The sequence below is a fragment of the Canis lupus genome, chromosome 21 (assembly GCF_011100685.1).
Source record: "Canis lupus familiaris isolate Mischka breed German Shepherd chromosome 21, alternate assembly UU_Cfam_GSD_1.0, whole genome shotgun sequence".
NCBI lineage: Eukaryota > Metazoa > Chordata > Mammalia > Carnivora > Canidae > Canis > Canis lupus.
The window spans coordinates 27,281,753-27,302,191 of record NC_049242.1 but is presented as its reverse complement, the minus strand read 5'-3'; the positions used below and the strand labels follow the sequence as shown (position 1 = coordinate 27,302,191).

The following is a 20,439-nucleotide window of genomic DNA, read 5'->3' as shown; positions in this document are numbered from 1 at the left end:
GCCAAGGGTCACCGCATTACAACCAACCCCATCACCCCACTGATCTAGGAACCTAAACACAAAAAGGTTGCCAGGCCATCGCATTCAGCACAAAGTCATTTTTGTGAACAAAAGGCCCAGAGGTTAGAAATCCCCACAGCAAAAGGAACAATTTTCAGAATGTCCAGAACAAGAGCTCTCTGAGGCATGTGACTGATCATAAACGCTGAGTGGACAAACGTTCATCATCACAAAAACACAATAAGAAATATGTCCATCTATCAAATTACTGAAGATTTCAACAGAATGCCATCTTCTACAGACTATTAAAGGGAAAATGATCTTTATGTCACCAGGAGAATTATAAGTTGCTACACCTAATTAAACAGGAGATTAGAACTTGTCACTAAGACAGCTAAAAAGCATACATATTTTCCCATCTTGGAAACTCATTATAAAAATAGAATTGAGGGAAAAAGTACAAAGACATGTATAGATTGGTCATTTATAAAAACAGGGAAACGTCCACATATTGATCTGTAAGACCCAGATGAAGAATGAACAATTGAGTATCATGTATCATTTAACTAATGTATTTGCAAAAAGTATTTATAGATGTGAAAGATGATCAAGATATAATGGTAAAGAAAAAAGACACATAACATTTGCACATAATGCTGATAACAATTTGCATAGAAAAAGATTCTGGGAATACATCTAAATCGTATAATAGCAACTCAGAGTAATGAGATTTGTGGTATTTCAATTTCCCTTTTGCACTTTCATGGATTTTTTAAAAATTACCCTTGATTTAGCAAGTTTAATTTTTGTATGAGGAAAAAGTAACTGACACAACAACAAAAGTGTACAGAACAGGTTAACTCAGTGCCAAGGCCCAGGGGAACGGAGGGGGTAATCTGAGAAGATGAAGGACTCCTGAATACAGCAAATTCCAGAAAAGCTTGAAAATCTTAAGAGTCCTGACAGAATCACAACTCCTTGAGACTGCTGACAGTGAGAATTAGGGATGTTGTGTGTTGATCTCTCTTTCCACAAATGGCCTATTCCCTGTTGCCAAAAAATTTCACAATGAAGAAGTTTTGGAAAGGAAATAAAAAGGAGATTGTCTTCTGAAGATATATTGTATGGTTACGGGTAGTGAGAAAGTCACTAGAAATTTGAGTATTTGTTAATATTTAATTTCCTTTTAAATTAAAAATTTAAGGGATCCCTGGGTGGTGCAGTGGTTTAGCGCCTGCCTTTGGCCCAGGGTGCAATCCTGGAGACCCGGGAACGAATCACACGTCGGGCTCCAGGTGCATGGAGCCTTCTTCTCCCTCTGCCTGTGTCTCTGCCTCTCTCTCTCTCTGTGTATGACTATCATAAATAAAAATAAATAAATAAATAAATAAATAAATAAATAATTTAAATTAAAAATTTAAGCTGTTTTAGAAAACTGTATTTTTTCTTATTTTTTCAACTCTATTGAGGTGTCCTTACACAAAAAGTTGCACATGCTTAATGTATTCATTTTGATGAATTTGAACATATGCATACACACATGATAGCATCATCACAAGCAAGGTGAAAACCTTCCATCACAATTGTTGCATTTGTCCTTTTATCCTCTTTCACCATTCTCCTGTCAAAGCCAATAGTGAAGAAGGTTCTAGACCTCAGGCTCTCATGTTAGTAAAACCAACATCAGATGAAGATGCTTGAAGAGGAATCAGGACCATGTTTGCTTCTCCCAGGAGAAACTATTAGAGCCAAAAAGTGTCCCCAGAAATGAATGGGTATTCTGAAGGAGCATTTTCATGATTCCCAAATATTAGAGATCTAAAGGGACCATGACCCTGTTATCAGCAAACCAGTAATGACTGTGACATCAGCAAATCTGTTACCGATTGTGAGGCTCTCTTTTTCTTTTTCAAATCATTTTGGTTGCTGCATAACTGTGACAAGAAAATATAAATAGTTTAACACCCACTTTGAAGAGTTCTGATACATACAGCATGCCTCTGTAGCTACCAGCCCGATTAATACATAGAACATTGCCATCACTTCATGAACGTTTTCTTGCCTCTCTGGAGTCAAAACCCCTTCTGCACCCCAACCAGGCAAACCCTGATCTGATGTCTTTCACTATAGATTAATTTTTCTCTCACTAGCACTTTGATAGATGACAGAATAAGTAGTACATTCTTTGAGTCTGGTGTCTTCCACTCAGTATACAGTTTTTCAGATTCAGCTGTGCTGTTGCATGTATGAGAAGTAGGTCCTTTCCTGTTATTGCTGCGTAGTCTAGTCAATGTTTTCAACACACTCACTGAGGTATTGTTACCATACCAATTGTTACCTTTTTCCTTGGCTACAGCCCTTCTGGCCTTCTTCCAAACATATCCACTTCTTATCTGCCTACAGCTTTGCTCTACATCTTCCTTCTTTCCTCAGCTGTTATTTTCTAAAGCATACGATATTCCTCTTGACATCCTTTAGGTCTCAACTAGTACCCTCCTTTACAGCGAGATGTTTCTTAATTTCCTCATCTCATCTAGTTCTTGCTCCTGTAATTTTTGTCAACGCAAATATTTCATTTCTTCCCTCTCTTAACACAATATGTAATTATTCAAGTTACTTATTCACCATCTGTTCCTCTGACTTGAATATAACTTCCATAAAAGCATAGCACAGGTGTTCACTATCCAATACTCAACCCTAGCTCACTAGAAAACAAACAAAGAAAAACAAAACAAAACCTACTTCCATGAAAGAATGACTAAATGGTTACAGTTGCCTGGTACCATTGTCACAACAATTCCATTGCTGACCACAAGATGGCATGTGCAGGTATTGTGGGATGCCAAGTGGGATACCAGACTTTTTCATTATTTCATGGAAACTTGAAAGGATATTGTTGTCAAAGAAGGTAAATTTGATATATAAAAAACAATTTCTCCCTCACTCACTTCTTTTTATTAACAAATATCAAATATTTGGAACATTTTAAGTTTCTATCCAAGAAATATCTATTGAAAAATTTTGTTGCACCAAACATTCTCTAAAAGTATGGGAGAGCATAGTGACCAAGAGAGACTGGCAGAGAACGTAGTTAGTATCAAATGACCAAAAGAAGGACACTGGACAGCTACGATTCCAGCTCTAATATGAAAACTAATTACTTAAGCCATGCAGCTCTGTCATGATTAGAAGTATCCTCAAATATTCTGAATCAGTGAAAACAGATTATTGCCTTCATTAAAACCTGAAGAACCAGAGGGCATTAGGTCCAGGACATAAATTCTGTAACTGACTCCATCATGTCTGTATTCATCTCCAAAACCTTTTAAGGGAGTGCTTTGAGTTGGGACTGGACTTCCCATTTGTGAGTTGGTCAGAGTCATCACAGTGTGTCTCTTCTCTCAGAGAGCACACACCTCTAGGTGACCTACTGACTAGGAGAGGCCAGGAAATATTTAACGAAATCAGGTCAGTTTCTCCTGGATTTTAAATAGTACTCAGAGTCCAACTATGCCTGCCTGGAGTCAGTTCCAGAGTAACTTCAAAAGGAGAATCATGCATTTTCAGTATGACTACTCTGCACAGAGCCAAACACCTTGTTATTAGTATGGCATTTTACACCAAAATTCAGCAAGCATTACTTCATCACTTAGTATGTGCCAGCACTGTGTTTGGTGCTATAGTTATGTACATAACAAGTTCATCATCCTAAAAACCCCTTCTCCAAGCTCTCACAGCACCTGCTACAATCTGCTATTATCATAAATTTATCCCTAATGATCTGATTGTGTTTATTGATTCTCAGTCTGCTACTCCTGAAGTTACTGACTAATGCAACTCTTTTTTTTTTTTCTTTTTGAGGCTAAAACTCCCATGCCCAGAGAAAGAAGAATGGCCCAAGTAGGTATTTTGTCTTACTTTGCAGAGCCTTCACCTCATCTCCATTCCAGATAAACCTGGAGTCTCAGTTTTTGGGTTCCCAAAGGACCACCACAGAAAAGATACAGGATTCTCGGTAAATACTGGCCAGGATATTTCTTATAGGGTTTTGCATCTCTGCAGGTACATATGTACAAGTAGGTATAATTATCCGGTTACATTTTGTACATGAAAAAAACAGAATCCAAACAATCTAAGTAACATCTTGGGGTATATTTAGGAGCCAAAATATATAGCAGAGCCAAGAAATGGGGATGGGAGGGAATAAACAAGCTAAAATTTAAAAAAACAGATTCCTAGGTAGGAGTTGACCCTTTTTAAGAAATCACCTATAGGTCTTAGTCTGACAAATAAAGGGTTGTGGATTAGAAAACTCTAAAGAGGAATTTACATGATAATCCATATTATTGACAGCTTTGGAGTTGTACAAAACTACACCTTAAGAGAAAGATTTAAAAAGAAATTTGCCCATTTCCATTTCTTGAATGTGGCAGCTTCATTTTAAACCTCACATATTTAAAAAAAGACTCAGCCTGGAGGGGAGGGGATAGAGATAGGAAAGCTGTGGAGTAGTTCCCCATTTCAACTGGCTTCCTGAATGGAGTATAAAAGGCTCCATGGGTGTCCTAAACCAGATCTGTAGCAGTGGTTCTCTTACCACAAGAAACAGCAGTAATACAAGCACAGTGACTGGGGCAGGAATGGGTAGGCAAGACATCAAGAAGGAAAGATCATTGGGATGTCTGGGTGGCTTAGCAGTTGAGCATCTGCCTTTGGCTCAGGGCCTGATCCTGTGGTCAGGTATTGAGTTCTGCATCTGGCTCCCTGCAAGGAGCCTGCTTATCCCTCTGCCTTTGTCTCTGCCTCTCTGTCTCTGTCTCTCTCTGTGTGTGTGTGTCTCTCTTGAATAAATAAATAAAATCTTTAAAAAAAAAAAAAAAAAGGAAGTTAAAACCTTTGAGGGAAGAGAAAGAATGAGTCTGAAAAAGGAATGGAGAAGTCTAGCATGAGACAATGTAGCTTCTGACCCAGTTGGGGTAGTGGCCTTAGTGTTGAAGTCAGTTTTTCTTGTATCCACATGGGAGAAGCAGTCATTCATTCATGGCCTTATTTATTCAGTAATTTTTCAATAGTTACTTTTCTCTGTCTTCTATCTTACTACTCCTCCACAGCTAGGTTTTTTATTTCAACTTTTAACTGATTGAGATTTCTTGAGGGCAGACACCAAATATTCTTACTGATGCAGGCCCAACACTCAGTTTCCTCCAAAGAGACAATACTTAAATATTAGTTAAATGGACAAAAGAGGGAATGATGAATATGCATTCTGAAAAGCCTCATGTTGGATTCTAAAACACTGTTTCATATAAACTGTTTTATGGGTTCTCTGGGAGTTCTCACTTTCATAAGGCACACTGGCTCCTGGCAATAACAATGCTTCAAGTAGAAGCTACTGAAGAAACTAGCCCTGAGGCAACATCCCTTTCCCTGAGTTTCCCAGAAATTAGGCCCTAGATTTCCCTTGAAATAACATGGGAGTGAGAGAAGCACTACCTAGAGTCAGTAGACCTGGGATCTTGACCCAGCTCTTGCCTCTTTCTTCAGGGTGACTGGGCAAGCCTCCACCCTTCCCCAGGTTAGAATAGGCAGTTAAACTTTAATAGGATACCTAGAGGCAAAGAAGAAATCATAATCTGCTATTGGAAAAGTCAGAAGGCTGTCTTAGTAGCAGTCCACAGGAAGCCAGATCAATCAGACCCAAGAAAGAGAAGGCCAGAGACCCTGACCAAAGCTGGGAGAAAAGGCATTAAGCCCTGCTCCCAAGAAATCCCCTCCCCAAGAAATAAATATTCCACCCCCTAGTTAACAACTATCAATGAAAGACAGAAACCCAAACCCTGAGTTGCATAGCTGTCCCTTGAGAATGCCTATTCTCACAGCTGCAGAGTGTGCTTTCTTTCATAAACTGTTCACTTGAACCTCTCAACCACTGTGTCTGGTCAATCCTTAAATTATTTTCTTTCAATAAGACTAAGACCTCCCCCACTCACACAAGGTCCTGAGGACAAACCAGGCAGAGGCCTCAGGCCTCAAGGTCTCCCTAGTCAACCAGGCAACAGAAGGAGAAGGATGGGCAAGACTGATAGTTAGGTCTCTCTCTTTCTCTCTCTCTCTCTCTTTCTCCCTCTAAAGGGATATTCCATGGCCAAGTTCCAGCGTGTATGGGGTACACCACATCAACAAGTAATTTTCAGGACACCAGCTGGGTTTCCTACAATTCAGTTCAGGAGATGGCATAAGATTCCACAACTTAATGATTCAGATCTACAAGAGTGCACTCTCCACCACACTTCAGATACCAATCACAAGAACAAATTGTTGTTACCTGTGTTCCTTACTACTGGCTATAAATCAGAGGTTCCCATGTCCTGCTCCTAGTGCTCCATGAATTTGCTAGAACAACTCATAAAATTCAGATAAACATTTTACTTACTAGCTACCAGGTTATTATAAGGATATAACTCAGAAACAGTCAGAAGGAAGAAATGCCTAGGGCAAGGGATTGGGAAAGGGCATGGAGCTTTTTTGCTCTCTCCATTGTGCTAGGCCCCCCAGTCTCCATATGATCACTAACCCAGAATCTCTGGGAACCTTGTCCTCCTGGGATTTTTATGGAGGCTCTATTATATACCCATGCATTAATTAATCAAATCATTGGCCACCTGGAAGTTGATTCAACCTCCAACCTCTCTCTCCCTTTCCTGGGTGTCTGGGTTGAACTAAAACTTCCAACTCTCTTGTCACAAGGTTGGTTCCTCTGACAACCAGCCACCATCCTTGGGTGGGATACAAAAGTTACTTCATTAACATAACAAAGGACACCTTAATGGTTCTTATCACTTAGGATATTCCAAGAGTTTTAGGAGCTCTGTGCCAGAAAAGAGGACAAAGACCAAATATATATATATTTCTGATTCTAAATCACATCACACCCTCCCTCCCTCTCCCCATTCCCTTGATTTTTCAAATTTACCTCATTTAAACCTATGTGAAAGATCAATGTTCAGATACCTCCATAGGCATTATGAAGGAGTAATTTCTTTCTTTAGATGCAATTGACTTTTGGGAGTAGAAAAGGATGAAGATCAACACAGCATTTACTGTGACTCATTCTCATTTAGAGATTTAATGCTTGAAATGTATATTCCTCATTCTATAAATCTGGGCCTGTGATGGATAAACACTGCCATCAGGAATAACTGGATATAACCCATTTTTTTAAGCGTACTTTAGGAGAAAAAAGTATATTTATAACATATGATAAGTGGGTTCTTGTTAAGACAATGTTCTGATCACTCAGCTCTCATAGTTCCCAGCCTTCTCAAAAACAGCACAGATTTATGACTTGATTAGACCCTTCAGAAGGTAGGTTCTTTCCCCAGGAGCAGTGATCCTCAGCTGCTACCACCAGGGACTGCCTCCCACCCACTTCCTGTGTCTTTCCAAGGCATGAGGAGTCACAATTCTGGATCTGGGTCCTGCTCTATATCAGCTATGCTGTGGCTGTTGTGAAAAATAGCTCACTTCTCCAATGTGGCCAGCTCTGACTACTTCTATGAGCCATGTATTTCTTCCTGGCCCTGCTAGCTTGCATGGTAAAGGGCCTCTTACATCTACCTCACCTAAGAAGTTGTCCATTTTACTGGTTGCAAGCCCATAAAATAAACCAAGATAACTGCCTCTACAATGCTGGTTGGCTTCGTCCATACTTTGTCATCTGTCACTCAGGGGTGGCCATGTGCTTTTGGGTACTAGATGTACCAATCTCCTTTCTACTCCACCATGTTCATTTTCTTCCAATAACTGGAAGCACAGCTGGGGGAAAACTGTGATAGCACAAAGCGTGCAGTATGTGAGCCCCCTTTTCTTCATGATCTCCTGGTTGCCCTTCTGCCTCAAACAGATCACCTCAAAGACATACTGTGAGCATATGGCTGTGCTAAAAGTGGCAAATGCTGACACCAGACCATATCTATGGTCTCTGGTGGTCTTCTTTGTGGTTGGATTTGATGTATTTGTCATTACAACACCATATATTATGACACTGCAAGCCATGTAGCTGCTCTGTGGAGAAGCCCTGCTCAGGATAGTTGGCATACATGCCTCTCACATTTCTGTCCTTCTGTCCCTGCATATCTATCTCAGTGCTCTGCTTTCTTTTGTGTTTTCACCAGAATGGCTCCAACATCATTGCTCAGTGCCTCCCCCTGGTGCCTTCCATTTCAAAACTATTCCATGTTGATTGGAATATGTTGTGATCTTGGAGTACCTCAGAATATGGCTTTATTTGCAGATAAGGTTTCTACAAAGGTACCTTAGTTCAAATGAGGTCATTTTAGTGTGCTCCAGCCCAATGTGACTAATAAACTTATTATAAAAAAATAAATTTGAACACGGAGACATACACACATGGAGAACATGTGAATACAAAGGCAGAGATTGAAGTGATGGTTCTGTAGGGGGAGAAGAAAGAACATTTCCTAACTTATTTTGTGAGGCCAAAAACCTTGAAAGGATATTATAAAACAAGAACAAATGAAATTAAATCTCTGCTGAACACAGAGACAAAAATACCAAATAAAATATTATTAAAAATAACCTAGCAAGAATACAGAACAATCATTTAATATATTTAAGCCATTAACAGAATAGAGAGAAAACAACTATGTGATTCCATAATAAATTTGTAAAAAGTGATAAATTCCAATAGTAATTCATGATAACTTAGTAAACTGGACAGAAATTTCCTATCAAAAATCACGATTATTGTGAACATACTGAAAATATTCTCTCTGAGTTTGGGCACAGGATGATGATGATGATAACTACCATCACTATTTTACTTGATTTAGTAAAGAGATGTTAACAACTACAATAAGGCAAGAAAAGTAAAAGACTGTTTAGCACTGCGAAGGAAACAAAACAAATTATTTGCAGATGACATGATTGTGCATTCACATAATCAGAAACAATAAGCAAGCACAGTATTATATAAAATAAGTGACATAAGTGATTATTAGTGATTAGTATTATAAAGCAAGATAACTGGATATAAGAACATTATTAAAATATTGATTGTATTTCTATATATCAACAACTATTAATTAAAAAGTAAAGTGCTCACATGATATATAATAAAATACCACCAGAAATCCCATAAGTTGGATTACATCAAAAACTTTGTGAAAGGTATCTATAGGAAAATGATTAAACATCAGCTGGAGATATTAAGAAATTAAAGATAATATCCAAATACAGGCATTTATCATGTTCATGAATTATAAGGTTCTATGGTTTAGTCTTCCAAAAAGAGCCAAGAGATCTTATTCGATCCTAGTGAACTCCTAGGAGGTGTTCCTGTGGAAATTATGCTAATATTTACATGGAAAGGTGAAGGATCTAGAATGTCAAGGCACTGTTGCAAAATAAAACTGAAGGACTGATACTACTGGACATCGAAGCATGTTATAGACAGTGACGTATCAGCACAAGGAGAGGAAAATGGACAATAGGACACAACAGAAAACCTCAAAGGAAACATAGTCACTTGACTTGTACTAAAAGTGATTTCATGGTGATGACATAAGAATACTTACTCCAGTAACTGCTGCTTGATCTCTGGAGAGCCATATGGAAATGAAAGCATGAATGAGTAATGAGGAGGTAAAAGAACATCACTGGGTAGAAAATAGGCAAAATATTTGGGAAGGCCAGGCTTTGGTCAGCAACCACAGAACAAGGAGCTTTCTGTTGTGGGAATAAGTTACAAATAGCACCTATCTCTTTGCTTTCTCACCATTCTAATTGGCCATTTGTATTGTTTGCAAGTATATCCTATAGAAAATTAAACTTGTCTTCACAAAAACACAAACTTGGAAGGGCATTTCCTAAAAGGAGATATCCAAACAAGACAATATATATCAGAGGGTCTACTTGATTAGCCACAAAGAAAATGCAAATTAAAACCTTAGTGAGGTGACACCTGGGTGGCTCAGTGGTTTAGTGTCCCAGGGCGTGATCCTAGAGTCCAGGAATCCAGTCCCACATCAGGCTTCCTGCATGGATCCTGCTTCTCCCTCTGCCTGTGTCTCTGCCTCTCTCTCTCTTTCCTTGTCTCTCATGAGTAAATAAATAAAATCTTTAAAAAAATAAAATAAAACCTTAGTGAGGTACCAGTAAACATCCACCAGAAAGCAAAACAAACAAAAAAATCTAAGCAGTTCCACCTATAGAGAAAAATGTGAATTAAGTTCACCTTCTTTGTCCAGCTGGTGCGGGTGCTAATGGCTAAAATGAAAACCCCTTAGTGAAAGGGAATAAAAGGGAAAGGAGAAAAAATGAGTGGGAAATATCAGAAAGGGAGACAGAACATGAGAGACTCCTAACTCTGGGAAAGGAACAAGGGGTGGTGGAAAGGGAAGTGGGCAGGGGGTGGTGATGACTGGGTGGAAGGAAGTGGGGAGGGGCAATTGGTAGTATGAGTGCACTGGGTGTTATGCTATATGTTGGCAAATTGAACTCCAATAAAATAAATAGATAAATAAATAAATAAATAAATAAATAAATAAATAAATAAAAGAAAACCCCCTAGTCATGTCTACTAGCACTTAGCTCAACAATTTCCCTCTCAGGCTTGCAACCATGGGCAGTGCATGCATATGTTTCCTGAATGCCAAGGAGAATGATGCTCACAGCATAATTATTGGCAATTGCAATTATTGGCAATTATTGGCAAAAAACAAAAAACAAAAAAACAGAAATCCCAACAAATACCCAGTAATAACCAATGGATGAATTAATTGAGGAGAAGTGAGGCCACAGGGTGGAACATCATAGAGCAACGAACATGAAAGAACTATAATTAGACATAACTGTATGGATAAATTCCACAAACATAATGTGAAACAAAAAATAACAATAAAACATTTAAAATCCAGATTTAAAAGATTACATTTAAATATAGTACTAATCTATTCACTTACAGTCAGAAACAGGCAAAATTAGTTTTTTAAATTTATTTCTTTATGAGATACCACCTCACACCAGTGAGAATGGGGAAAATTAACAAGGCAGGAAACCACAAATGTTGGAGAGGATGTGGAGAAAGGGGAACCCTCCTGCACTGCTGGTGGGAATGTGAACTGGTGTGACCAGAGTGACCACTCTGGAAAACTGTGTGGAGGTTCCTCAAAATTAATCTTTTTTAATTGAAGTCCTGATAGTGGTCGCGTCTGAGGAGAGAGAAAAAGACCTGAAAGATCTAGAAAGGTGGCTTCTGGGGTGTTATAATTTTCTATTTCTGTACCTGGCTAGTAGTGACACCGTTATGTTCAAATGCGCAAATCTCAGCTGTACAATTGTAAGTGGTGCACTGCAATGTATATTTTATAAAATAAAACCTTACCATTAAACTTTCAACCTGTGCAAAAGTTTTAGAATTTTTAGACATAGCTGTGTTCAAATTTTACCTTTGATACTATCTAAATAAACTTTGACAGGATCTTAATTTTTTGATTCTTCATTTCTTAACATATGAAGTGAAGATATTGCTGTTTACTTGCATGCAGCTATGGGAATCAGATAATTAAATCACTTTGGTGCTCAGTAAATGCAATTACTATTACTATGCCCTACCTTCACTTTAAGAAGGTAAGATCCAGAGAGGTAAATCAAGTTTTTGAAGAACTGCAAATAGCTATTGGAAAAAATCAGGATGGGATGTCCCTAGAATTCCACTCTGCACTCTTAGATGTTAATAGTAATTCTCTGTTTTTATTTGACAACAAAATCATACAGGGGTCACCAGGGTGGCTTAGTCAGTTAAGCATCTCCCTTTGACTCAGGTCATTATCCCAGGGTCCGGATGGAGTCCCAAGTCTAGTGTCCAGCTCCCTGCTTAGTAGGAAGTCTGCTCATCCCTCTACTTCTGCTCCACACCCCTTTGTCCCTTTCTTTCAAATAAATAAAATATTTTAAAAAATCAAATAGAACTCAGATCCAAAAGTGCCAGCTTCCCAGTTGATACTAATGTGAAGATTGAAAATGACTGCATTCTAATCAACACATTCTACTTTGCCAGTGTTAATACAGTTATTATGAAATTTAGAAAATTTGTAATAAAATTCTTCATTTGTAATAAAAGATTAGTATCCTTATTTGTAATATGTTAACATGAATTTGTTTATACACCTAAAGTGTATGAATTAAGAATGTATTTCACAATCAGCATATATAACCACTGTATGATTTTTCTTTTCCTAAAACATATTAATAAATCAATGTGTTTCTCATAATTGATTGCAGTAAATTCAATTACCTATGGTATTACAAGAAACACAAAGACACACACATAAACACATTCAGAGAATAAATAGAATGGAAAAATTACAAATAATTTTACTTATAGGAACAGTGATAGGTTATGCATAATATATTAAAAATCACAAACTTTTCAATTAAGAAAAGGATGTAGCAAGATTGGTAACACAATGTCACCATACAGATAGCTCTTTATATTTTTTAACAAACACTTAGAAGAGTCTATTTAAAGGGTTACCATTTAAAATACATAAAAATCTATTAATAAATTTTACAACGATATAAATCATCTCTACTCTGGAAACTGTAAAACGGTATTGAAATTTTAAAAATCCTAAAAAAGGGAGAGACAAAGTATAATCAATGACTGGATAATTTAGTATGTTTAAGTTTGTGAAATATTCTCCACAAGACAATTTATAGGTTCAATGTAATCCCATCAAAATCTCAGAATTTCTCTGTGGATTTGTGGGTGTGTTGCACGTGTATTTGTGAATTAACAAGATGATTCTAAAATTCATAATGAAATTTTAAAAATTGTTTGAAGTCTTACTCAATTCAGTAGAGAACTATTACAAAGCTACAATGATTAAGAGAATTTGATTTTTGCCTAGAATTAGACAAATGGAAGAAGCAGAGTAGAAAGTCCAAAGTGGACACAAGGAACATATGGACACTCTATAATAAATGTACAACCACACAGCAATGTAGGAAAGACAATCTTCCCAATGAAAGTTGGAGTTAATTTTATGTTCATATAGAAAAAATAAACTTGACCTCCCTATTATACCACAAACAAAAAGCTATTCCGAATGAATTATTGACTTAAATGTGGATAATGAAACAATTAAGTTCCCATTTGGACAATAGGTTCCTATTGTCCATTGAACAAGATATTTTACATTGTTGGAGTAAAGCAAACAAGTGTTTCTTAACCAGATCATAGAAGTCACTAAATATAAAGGGAAAACAGCTTGCTCTAAATTAAAACAGGAAATCTACTCATCAAAAGATACTTTCAAGAAAGTGAATATTAAAAAGAGGATTTGTGTCCTTTTGTATACAAGGAAATCTATAAAAATCAAAAGAAAAAGCAAACAAGCCAGTGAAAACATGGGGAAAAGCCTGGAACAGGCTTATAAGAAACTACACTCAAAGTACCATTAAACATATGAAAAGGTATATGATATCATTAGTTAGGAAAATGCTAACTAATACTAAAACCAGACTACAAACTCACAGGAATGCCTGACTTTTAAAATACAGATAATATCAAATATTGGTAAAGATATGAATCAACAGAAACTCCCACATGCTGCTGCTGGTGTGAGTGTAAACTGGTACAAATTCTTACAAATCCTGTTTGGTAGTACCTCAAACTTGACCCAGCAATTTAGCGCCTGGAATATTCACCAGCAGAAATGTTTATGGGTGCTCTGAAAGATATAATAATGTTTATAGCAGTATAATTTTTTATAACCAAAACCAAACATAATGAAAGTGTCCAGGAAAAGAACATTGATAACTCTTGGTATTGTTCATACAATTACAATAATTAAGAAGAATGAACAGGAGTGCCTGGGGGAATCAGTGTGTTAGCATCTGATTCTTGGCTTAGACTTAGACCATGGTCTCGGGGTCCTATGATCCAGCCCAGAGTCAAGCTTTGCACTCAGGGAGGAGTCTGCTGAAGGTCGTCTCCCTCTCTCTCTGCTCCTCCCCCTGATCATACTTTCTTTCTCTAAAATAAATAAATAAAATCTTAAAAAAAAAAAAAAGAAAAAGAATGAAACAGCTGCCATATACAACATGGAAAAAATCTCATAAAGGTAATGTGAAATGACTCAGAATCACAAGTATACATACTGTATTATTCAATTCATATGTTAATATTATATTATAAATGCAAGTTCTAGGCAAAACAAATCTAGAATGTTGGAAGTCAGCATAGTAGTTACTTTGGATGTAGGAGGGGACAGTTATTGGGATAGGACAGAAGAGTATATGTAGTAAGGACCAAAATTAAACTATAGCTGGCAAGCCAAATCTGGCCTGCCACCTATTTTTATAAAAGAAGTTTAATTTGAACCCAGCCATACCAATTCAAATTATCTATAACTATTTCTATGCTACAGTATCAAAATTGTATAGTCAAGACAGAGAATATATGGCCTGGAAAAAAACTAAAACATTTACAATCTATTCCTTATATTAAAGAAAAAAACATGATGGCCTCCATTCTATATTATCATGTGGGTGCAATTATATGCGATAAATCATTGAGCAGTACACTCATATGGATAGTCTGCTGAATGTATGTTATTATCTTTATTTTGGACTTTCATCTCCAATTCAACAATCTATTATTTGCTTCCTGTGTGTAAACTGTAAAAAGCCCAAGCTTTTCCTCAGTAACCTCAAAACTTCCATAAAGAGTCATGCCATATCACTCAGGGGATAAGTAAATGTCACTCTATATGTTAGTGCTTTAATGCTCATGAGGAACCCCAAGATAGTAAAGCAGTGAAAAGCAACTGAAACAGATTTCTTTAGACCTTATCTAGAAAATATCTATTGCTGGGGATCCCCGAGTGGCTCAGAGGTTTAGCACCTGCCTTCAGGCCCAGGGCGTGATCTTGGAGTCCTGGGATCGAGTCCCGCATCAGGGTCTCTGCATGGAGCCTGCTTCTCCCTTTGCCTGTGTCTCTGTCTCTGTCTCTGTCTCTGTTTCTCTCTCTTTCATGAATAAATAAATATAATCCTTAAAAAAAGAAAAGAAAATATCTATTGCTGCATAACAAATTACCACAACTGTTGTGTCTTCAAAAAACTCAAAGTATTTATCTCACAGTTTCAGTAAGTCAGGAGTCTAGGTACAGGTTACCTGAGTCTGTAAGACTGTAATCAAGGTATGGTTGGATCAGGGTCTCACTTGAGGCTCAACTGGAGATGGATACACATTCAAGATCACATGGTTATTGGCAGGATTCAATTCCTTGTGGCCTATTAGATTGAGGGACTCAGTTTCTTGCTGGCTGTCAGCTAGAGGAGGCCACATTTAGTTCTTGGCTGGTTGTTGGCTACAGTTGGCCCTCAGTTCTCTGCTACGTGGTAAAACAACATACCGTCATTTCATCAGAGCCACATCTTAGGTAACACAGGCATGAAAGTATATCCTATTACCTCTGCCCTTATTCCATTGGTTAGAAGCATATCACAGGCCCTATCCATATTCAAGAGCAAAGGATTATACAAGAGTTAAGGAGGCAATGATAATTGGGGACTATTTATTATTTTATAATCTGTCCATCATAGAAGAATTTGGATTGAAACCCTAATTAGATTGTAAGCTCTTTGAAGGCAGCAGTGATAAAACTAATTTTTTTTACACTGACTCATAAAATTTGGTGCCATGATTTGCTTATAGTTCACTTTTTGTGGTTGAAGTATCAGTCTAAGTATCAGACACTTGACAGGGCTTCCAGATAGAGTTATAATACTTGAATTGAACCCCTTACATTCTCTGTTATTAAGAGTCTCAACCAGGAACCATAGGTATAATAGAAAAATAGAATAAAGAAAAATGGCCAAGTGCATAGCAGATTACTGATTTTATTGATATACAGGTAAACACAAGACTCTCTTTGCCAATGTGGGACTTCTCTATAAAGGAGAAACATAATGTTCAGATCTGGGTCTTCTTTTTTCCCATGAATCTAGAATTGCTAAGTCTGAAAAGCAACCTTCCTCCATTATGCAATTGTCTACATTGACAATAATGGGCAAACTTCCCCAAGAATCTTAGGTCCTTGAACTTATTACCACAGAAAAATAGCAAGGTGAGAGCAAATACACATACATATGAGAACTTATCATTCACCCACAGTGACCCAGCCACTAGCTAAATAGGGCCCAATTAATATATAAGGAGCTGACCTATTTCTTGGGGAAAAAGCTAGTGAATGACTGGACAATGATGGATAGGGGAGTAGATGTATCATCTTTCCCACGTGTCAATGTGATAATGTAGAACCAGGGGCTTGGAAGCTGGGGTGCATATTTTCTCTCTTCATTGTCACCATACTTATTATTCCAGTGAACACTGGTTTGCATTACTATCTTTCCAGTGAACTGATAATCCATAGCCCATAACATGCATCTCTCTATTCCACAATGTCTAGAACATATCTAAACTTTCCATTTATATGGATAATTTAGGCTTTTTGCTTTGCATTTAATGCCTGTGGATCACTAGTCACTTGAGTTAGTAACTAAAATCCTTCTGAGATTATATAGCATTGTCCTATATTTACAGATGGAGAAAGAGGGATTTCAATTTTTCTCTGAATATGGCCCAAGGGAGATGCACATTATAACGATAGCCCCACAGCTCAATCCCACTTTACTATAAAGTCCATGGCTCCAGATCTGTAACTTGTTCTCTCTCTGGTAGTATAGACAAGGAAGGCTTCTCTTTCCACATAAAGCTGGTAAGAAGATGGAGAAAATTTTTCATTTTGTTGACTTTATGCTTTGATTGTTACCTATTAACAAATATTCATATGAACTTCCAGAAAATCAGGTACATTAGGATTCAATGTCTTCAGGGATCCACATAACACAGATATCTGACTCTGACTAGTTTATTGTATATATTGTAATAGTTTTTCTCAGATTGAATGAAAACCCCAGAAGTGGAGTTTAAAGAGGAACTAGCCTAAAAGTATTGATAACATATATGCTAACTACAGGGTATTTACCCCCCAGGTAATACATTTTACCTAGTATTTTTAAAAGCTTGTTTGAAAAATATTAATATTACAATAACTAATATTCCCATTGTTTGGTTTAAATCTTTACAATATAAATGTATTGCTTTCAAAATTATTTTTAACATTTTACTTGAACAACACTTTATAACATTTATAACATTTCTGTTTGTACTTGGCTGCCTCTTTTGTTCCCTATAATATCTATTGAAAACCTCTATCATGTCCTCAAACCAGCATCCATCATCTCATACTCCTTGAACAGCAGTAAATTCCCCCTCTTAACTCATAAAGGGGCAGGAGGGAGGGAGGGAGTGAGGGAGGGAGGGAGAGAGAGAGAGAGAGAGAGAGAGACAGAGAAAACGAAAGAAAAAGAAGAAAGAAAAAGAAGAAAGAAAGAAAGAAAGAAAGAAAGAAAGAAAGAAAGAAAGAAAGAAAGAAAGAAAGAGAGAGAGAGAAGGAAAGAGAGAAGGAAAGAGAGAAGGAAAGAAAGAAGGAAGGAAATTCTTTTTTAAAAATTTTATTTATCTATGAGAGACAGAGAGGTAGAGACATAGGCAGAGGGAGAAGCAGGCTCCATGTGGGGAGCCTGATGTGGGACTCAATCCCAGGATCCCAGGATCCTGACCTGAGCTGAAGGCTGACTCTCAACCACTGAGCCACCCAGGTGCTCAGTTTTGACATATCATATCAGTTTTGACATATCATATGACACTGATGACTGTTGAGGATACTACACTAAGTGAAATAAGCCAGTAACTAAAGGACAGATACCGTGTGATTCTACTTATATGAGATATTAAGAGTAGTCAGAACTCTAAATAGATAACCGGGAATGAGGAATGTTTAATGGGTATACAGTTTCAGTTTTACAAGATGAAAAGAGTTATGGAGATGGATGGTTGTGATGGTTAAACATTATTTATGTATTTAATACCACTGAACTGTACACTTAAAAAATGCTTACCATAGTAAATTTTATATTAGTTGTGTTTGACCAACATTTTTAAAAAAGAAAAAAAAGAACAAACCAAGTAGGCACTGCATTCTAATGCCCTCACACAACTCTCCACCAATCTACCCATTTGCCACTTATCTCCGAGGGTCAGTGGAAATGATGATCTTCATCTTTTTGAGGGCTAATTACTATCATGCTCCATATTCAATCACCTACTACTTCCTTAATGAGATTTCTATACCAATTAGTCTCTAGTGTTCTATATTTTCCATCTCTCACTATCTTCTATAACTTTACATTTATCTAAGTCTGTCCAATTGGTAAAAATTCTCCATCCATCTATGGTCTTCTTAGTTATGGCCTGTTACTCTCCTTGCCGTCACTGATGAGTTTCTAGAAATAATATACACTGTAGCTCTACCACTTATTTGTTCCTTCATCCTCAAGTCACTGTAGCAGGTTCTCAGCTTTATTCACTGGACTTCAACTGTTTTTTCTAGGGTCATTATGCTCTTGGCTGCATTTGAAATTTTTAATCCTTAGAGGACCTGAGCACTTCAGTAATTTGACATTGTTGTTCATGTAACACCCAGTCATTACACCACCTCTCTTGGTTTTAATAGTTTCTGTAAAGCCGTCTAGGCTCATCTTGCTTTAGTGTATATAGTTCTTTCCCATAACTTCTACAGAGTTTGTCTTCATTGGTTTTCTTTTGTAAATGTTCTCACTGAGGTTCACTCACACTGTTAGACTAAAATGGCATGTATACAATGATAACTTCAAAATGTTCAGGTGACTTTTGCCTGGAAATTCACATCCATGTGGGCACTTAAGATCCATAGAAATCTTTAGGTAGGTTTCCCTTGGTCGTTTCACATACAACATATTCAAAATTGAATGCTTTGATTTTTATTATTTATTATCTATTCATAGAATCTTATGATCAATATAGGAAATAATTATCATCAAAATGTATAAGATTATTTAGATATATTTTTCTTGAATTTAAAAGTAAAATGTATATGTGTGTGTGCATTTTATTTATATAAATAATTAAAATAGACTTTGATCTGTGTTTTCTCAATAATAGAATACTTATCCATGACTAGATAGCTCTCCTAACTAAAAAGAAAATTTCTCTGAATATTTATGTGTGACAATGTAATTCATTATCTCTATAGGATGTGAGAATTGAGAGGACAAATGCTACAAATCCAGGAAAACATGCAGATCTTAAGCAACCTGACATCTAAATTTCCAACCTTCTTGTTGGCTGGCATTCCTGGCCTAGAATCTGCCCATGTGTGGATCTCTATCCCCTTCTGTTGTCTCTATACCACTGCCCTCTCCGGGAATAGCATGATCCTGTTTGTCATCATTACCCAGAAGAGTCTCCATGAGCCCATGTACTATTTTCTCTCCATGCTTTCAGCTGCTGACTTAGGCTTGACTGTTTCTACAATGTCAACAACATTAAGTATCCTCTGGTTTGATGCAATTGAAATCAATCTGGATACCTGCATTATCCAAATGTTTTTTCTTCATGGATTTACCTTCATAGAATCTGGGGTGCTGGTGGCTATGGCCTTTGACCGCTATGTGGCCATCTGTGATCCTCTGAGGTACACTACCCTTCTCACTAATTCTAGAATCATTCAGATGGGCCTGTTAATGACTATACGCACTTTAGTATTAGTAGTACCACCACTTTTGCTCCTTAAACCCCTCTATTTCTGTAGAACAAATGTCCTTTCCCACTCCTACTGCTACCACCCAGATGTGATTAAATTAGCATGTTCAGATACTTGGGCCAATAGCATCTGTGGATTAATTGATCTCATCCTGACAACAGGAATAGATACACCATGCATTATCTTGTCTTATATTTTGATCATTCATTCTGTCCTCAGTATTGCCTCCCCTGAAGAGAGACATAAGGTCTTTAACACTTGTATCTCCCACATTGGAGCAGTGGCTGTTTTCTATATCCCCATGATGAGCCTGTCTTTGGTTCATCGTTATGGTCCATCAGCACCCAAAATAGTCCATTCGATGATGGCCAATATATATCTGCTTTTGCCTCCTGTGCTCAACCCCATCATCTATAGTGTAAAAACAAAACAGATTCGCAAGGCTATATACTCAGTCTTCTCCTTACAAAATAAACAGATGATTGCCTGAGGAAAAAACTGAAAAAAGTGACTTTCACTGTAGAACAGCAACTCTGGTAGGTTACTGTCTATCAGATACCTTTTTTGTAATTTTATTGCTTTATTCAACAAATATTTAGAGAGCATTTTTGTATTTTCAGTCATAAAATGTTATGTCTCAATAGTTTTATAGTCCAATAAGGGAAATATAAAAACATTAATAATGAAATAATAAAAATATTAA

General features: G+C 37.1%; 1 protein-coding gene across 1 annotated transcript; it reads left to right on the top strand.

Annotated features, from left to right (window-relative positions):
• The first annotated feature begins 19,248 nt into the window (after positions 1–19,248).
• Positions 19,249–20,226, top strand: OR51F1 (olfactory receptor family 51 subfamily F member 1). Its single transcript, NM_001388960.1, has one exon. It carries the CDS (start codon positions 19,249–19,251, stop codon positions 20,224–20,226), a length of 978 nt encoding a protein of 325 aa, NP_001375889.1.
• Positions 20,227–20,439: the final 213 nt, after the last annotated feature.

What these genes read in the sequence shown, in the direction of transcription:
- OR51F1 (NM_001388960.1), top strand. Translation starts at nt 19,249, where the DNA reads ATGCTACAAATCCAGGAAAACATGCAGATCTTAAGCAACCTGACATCT.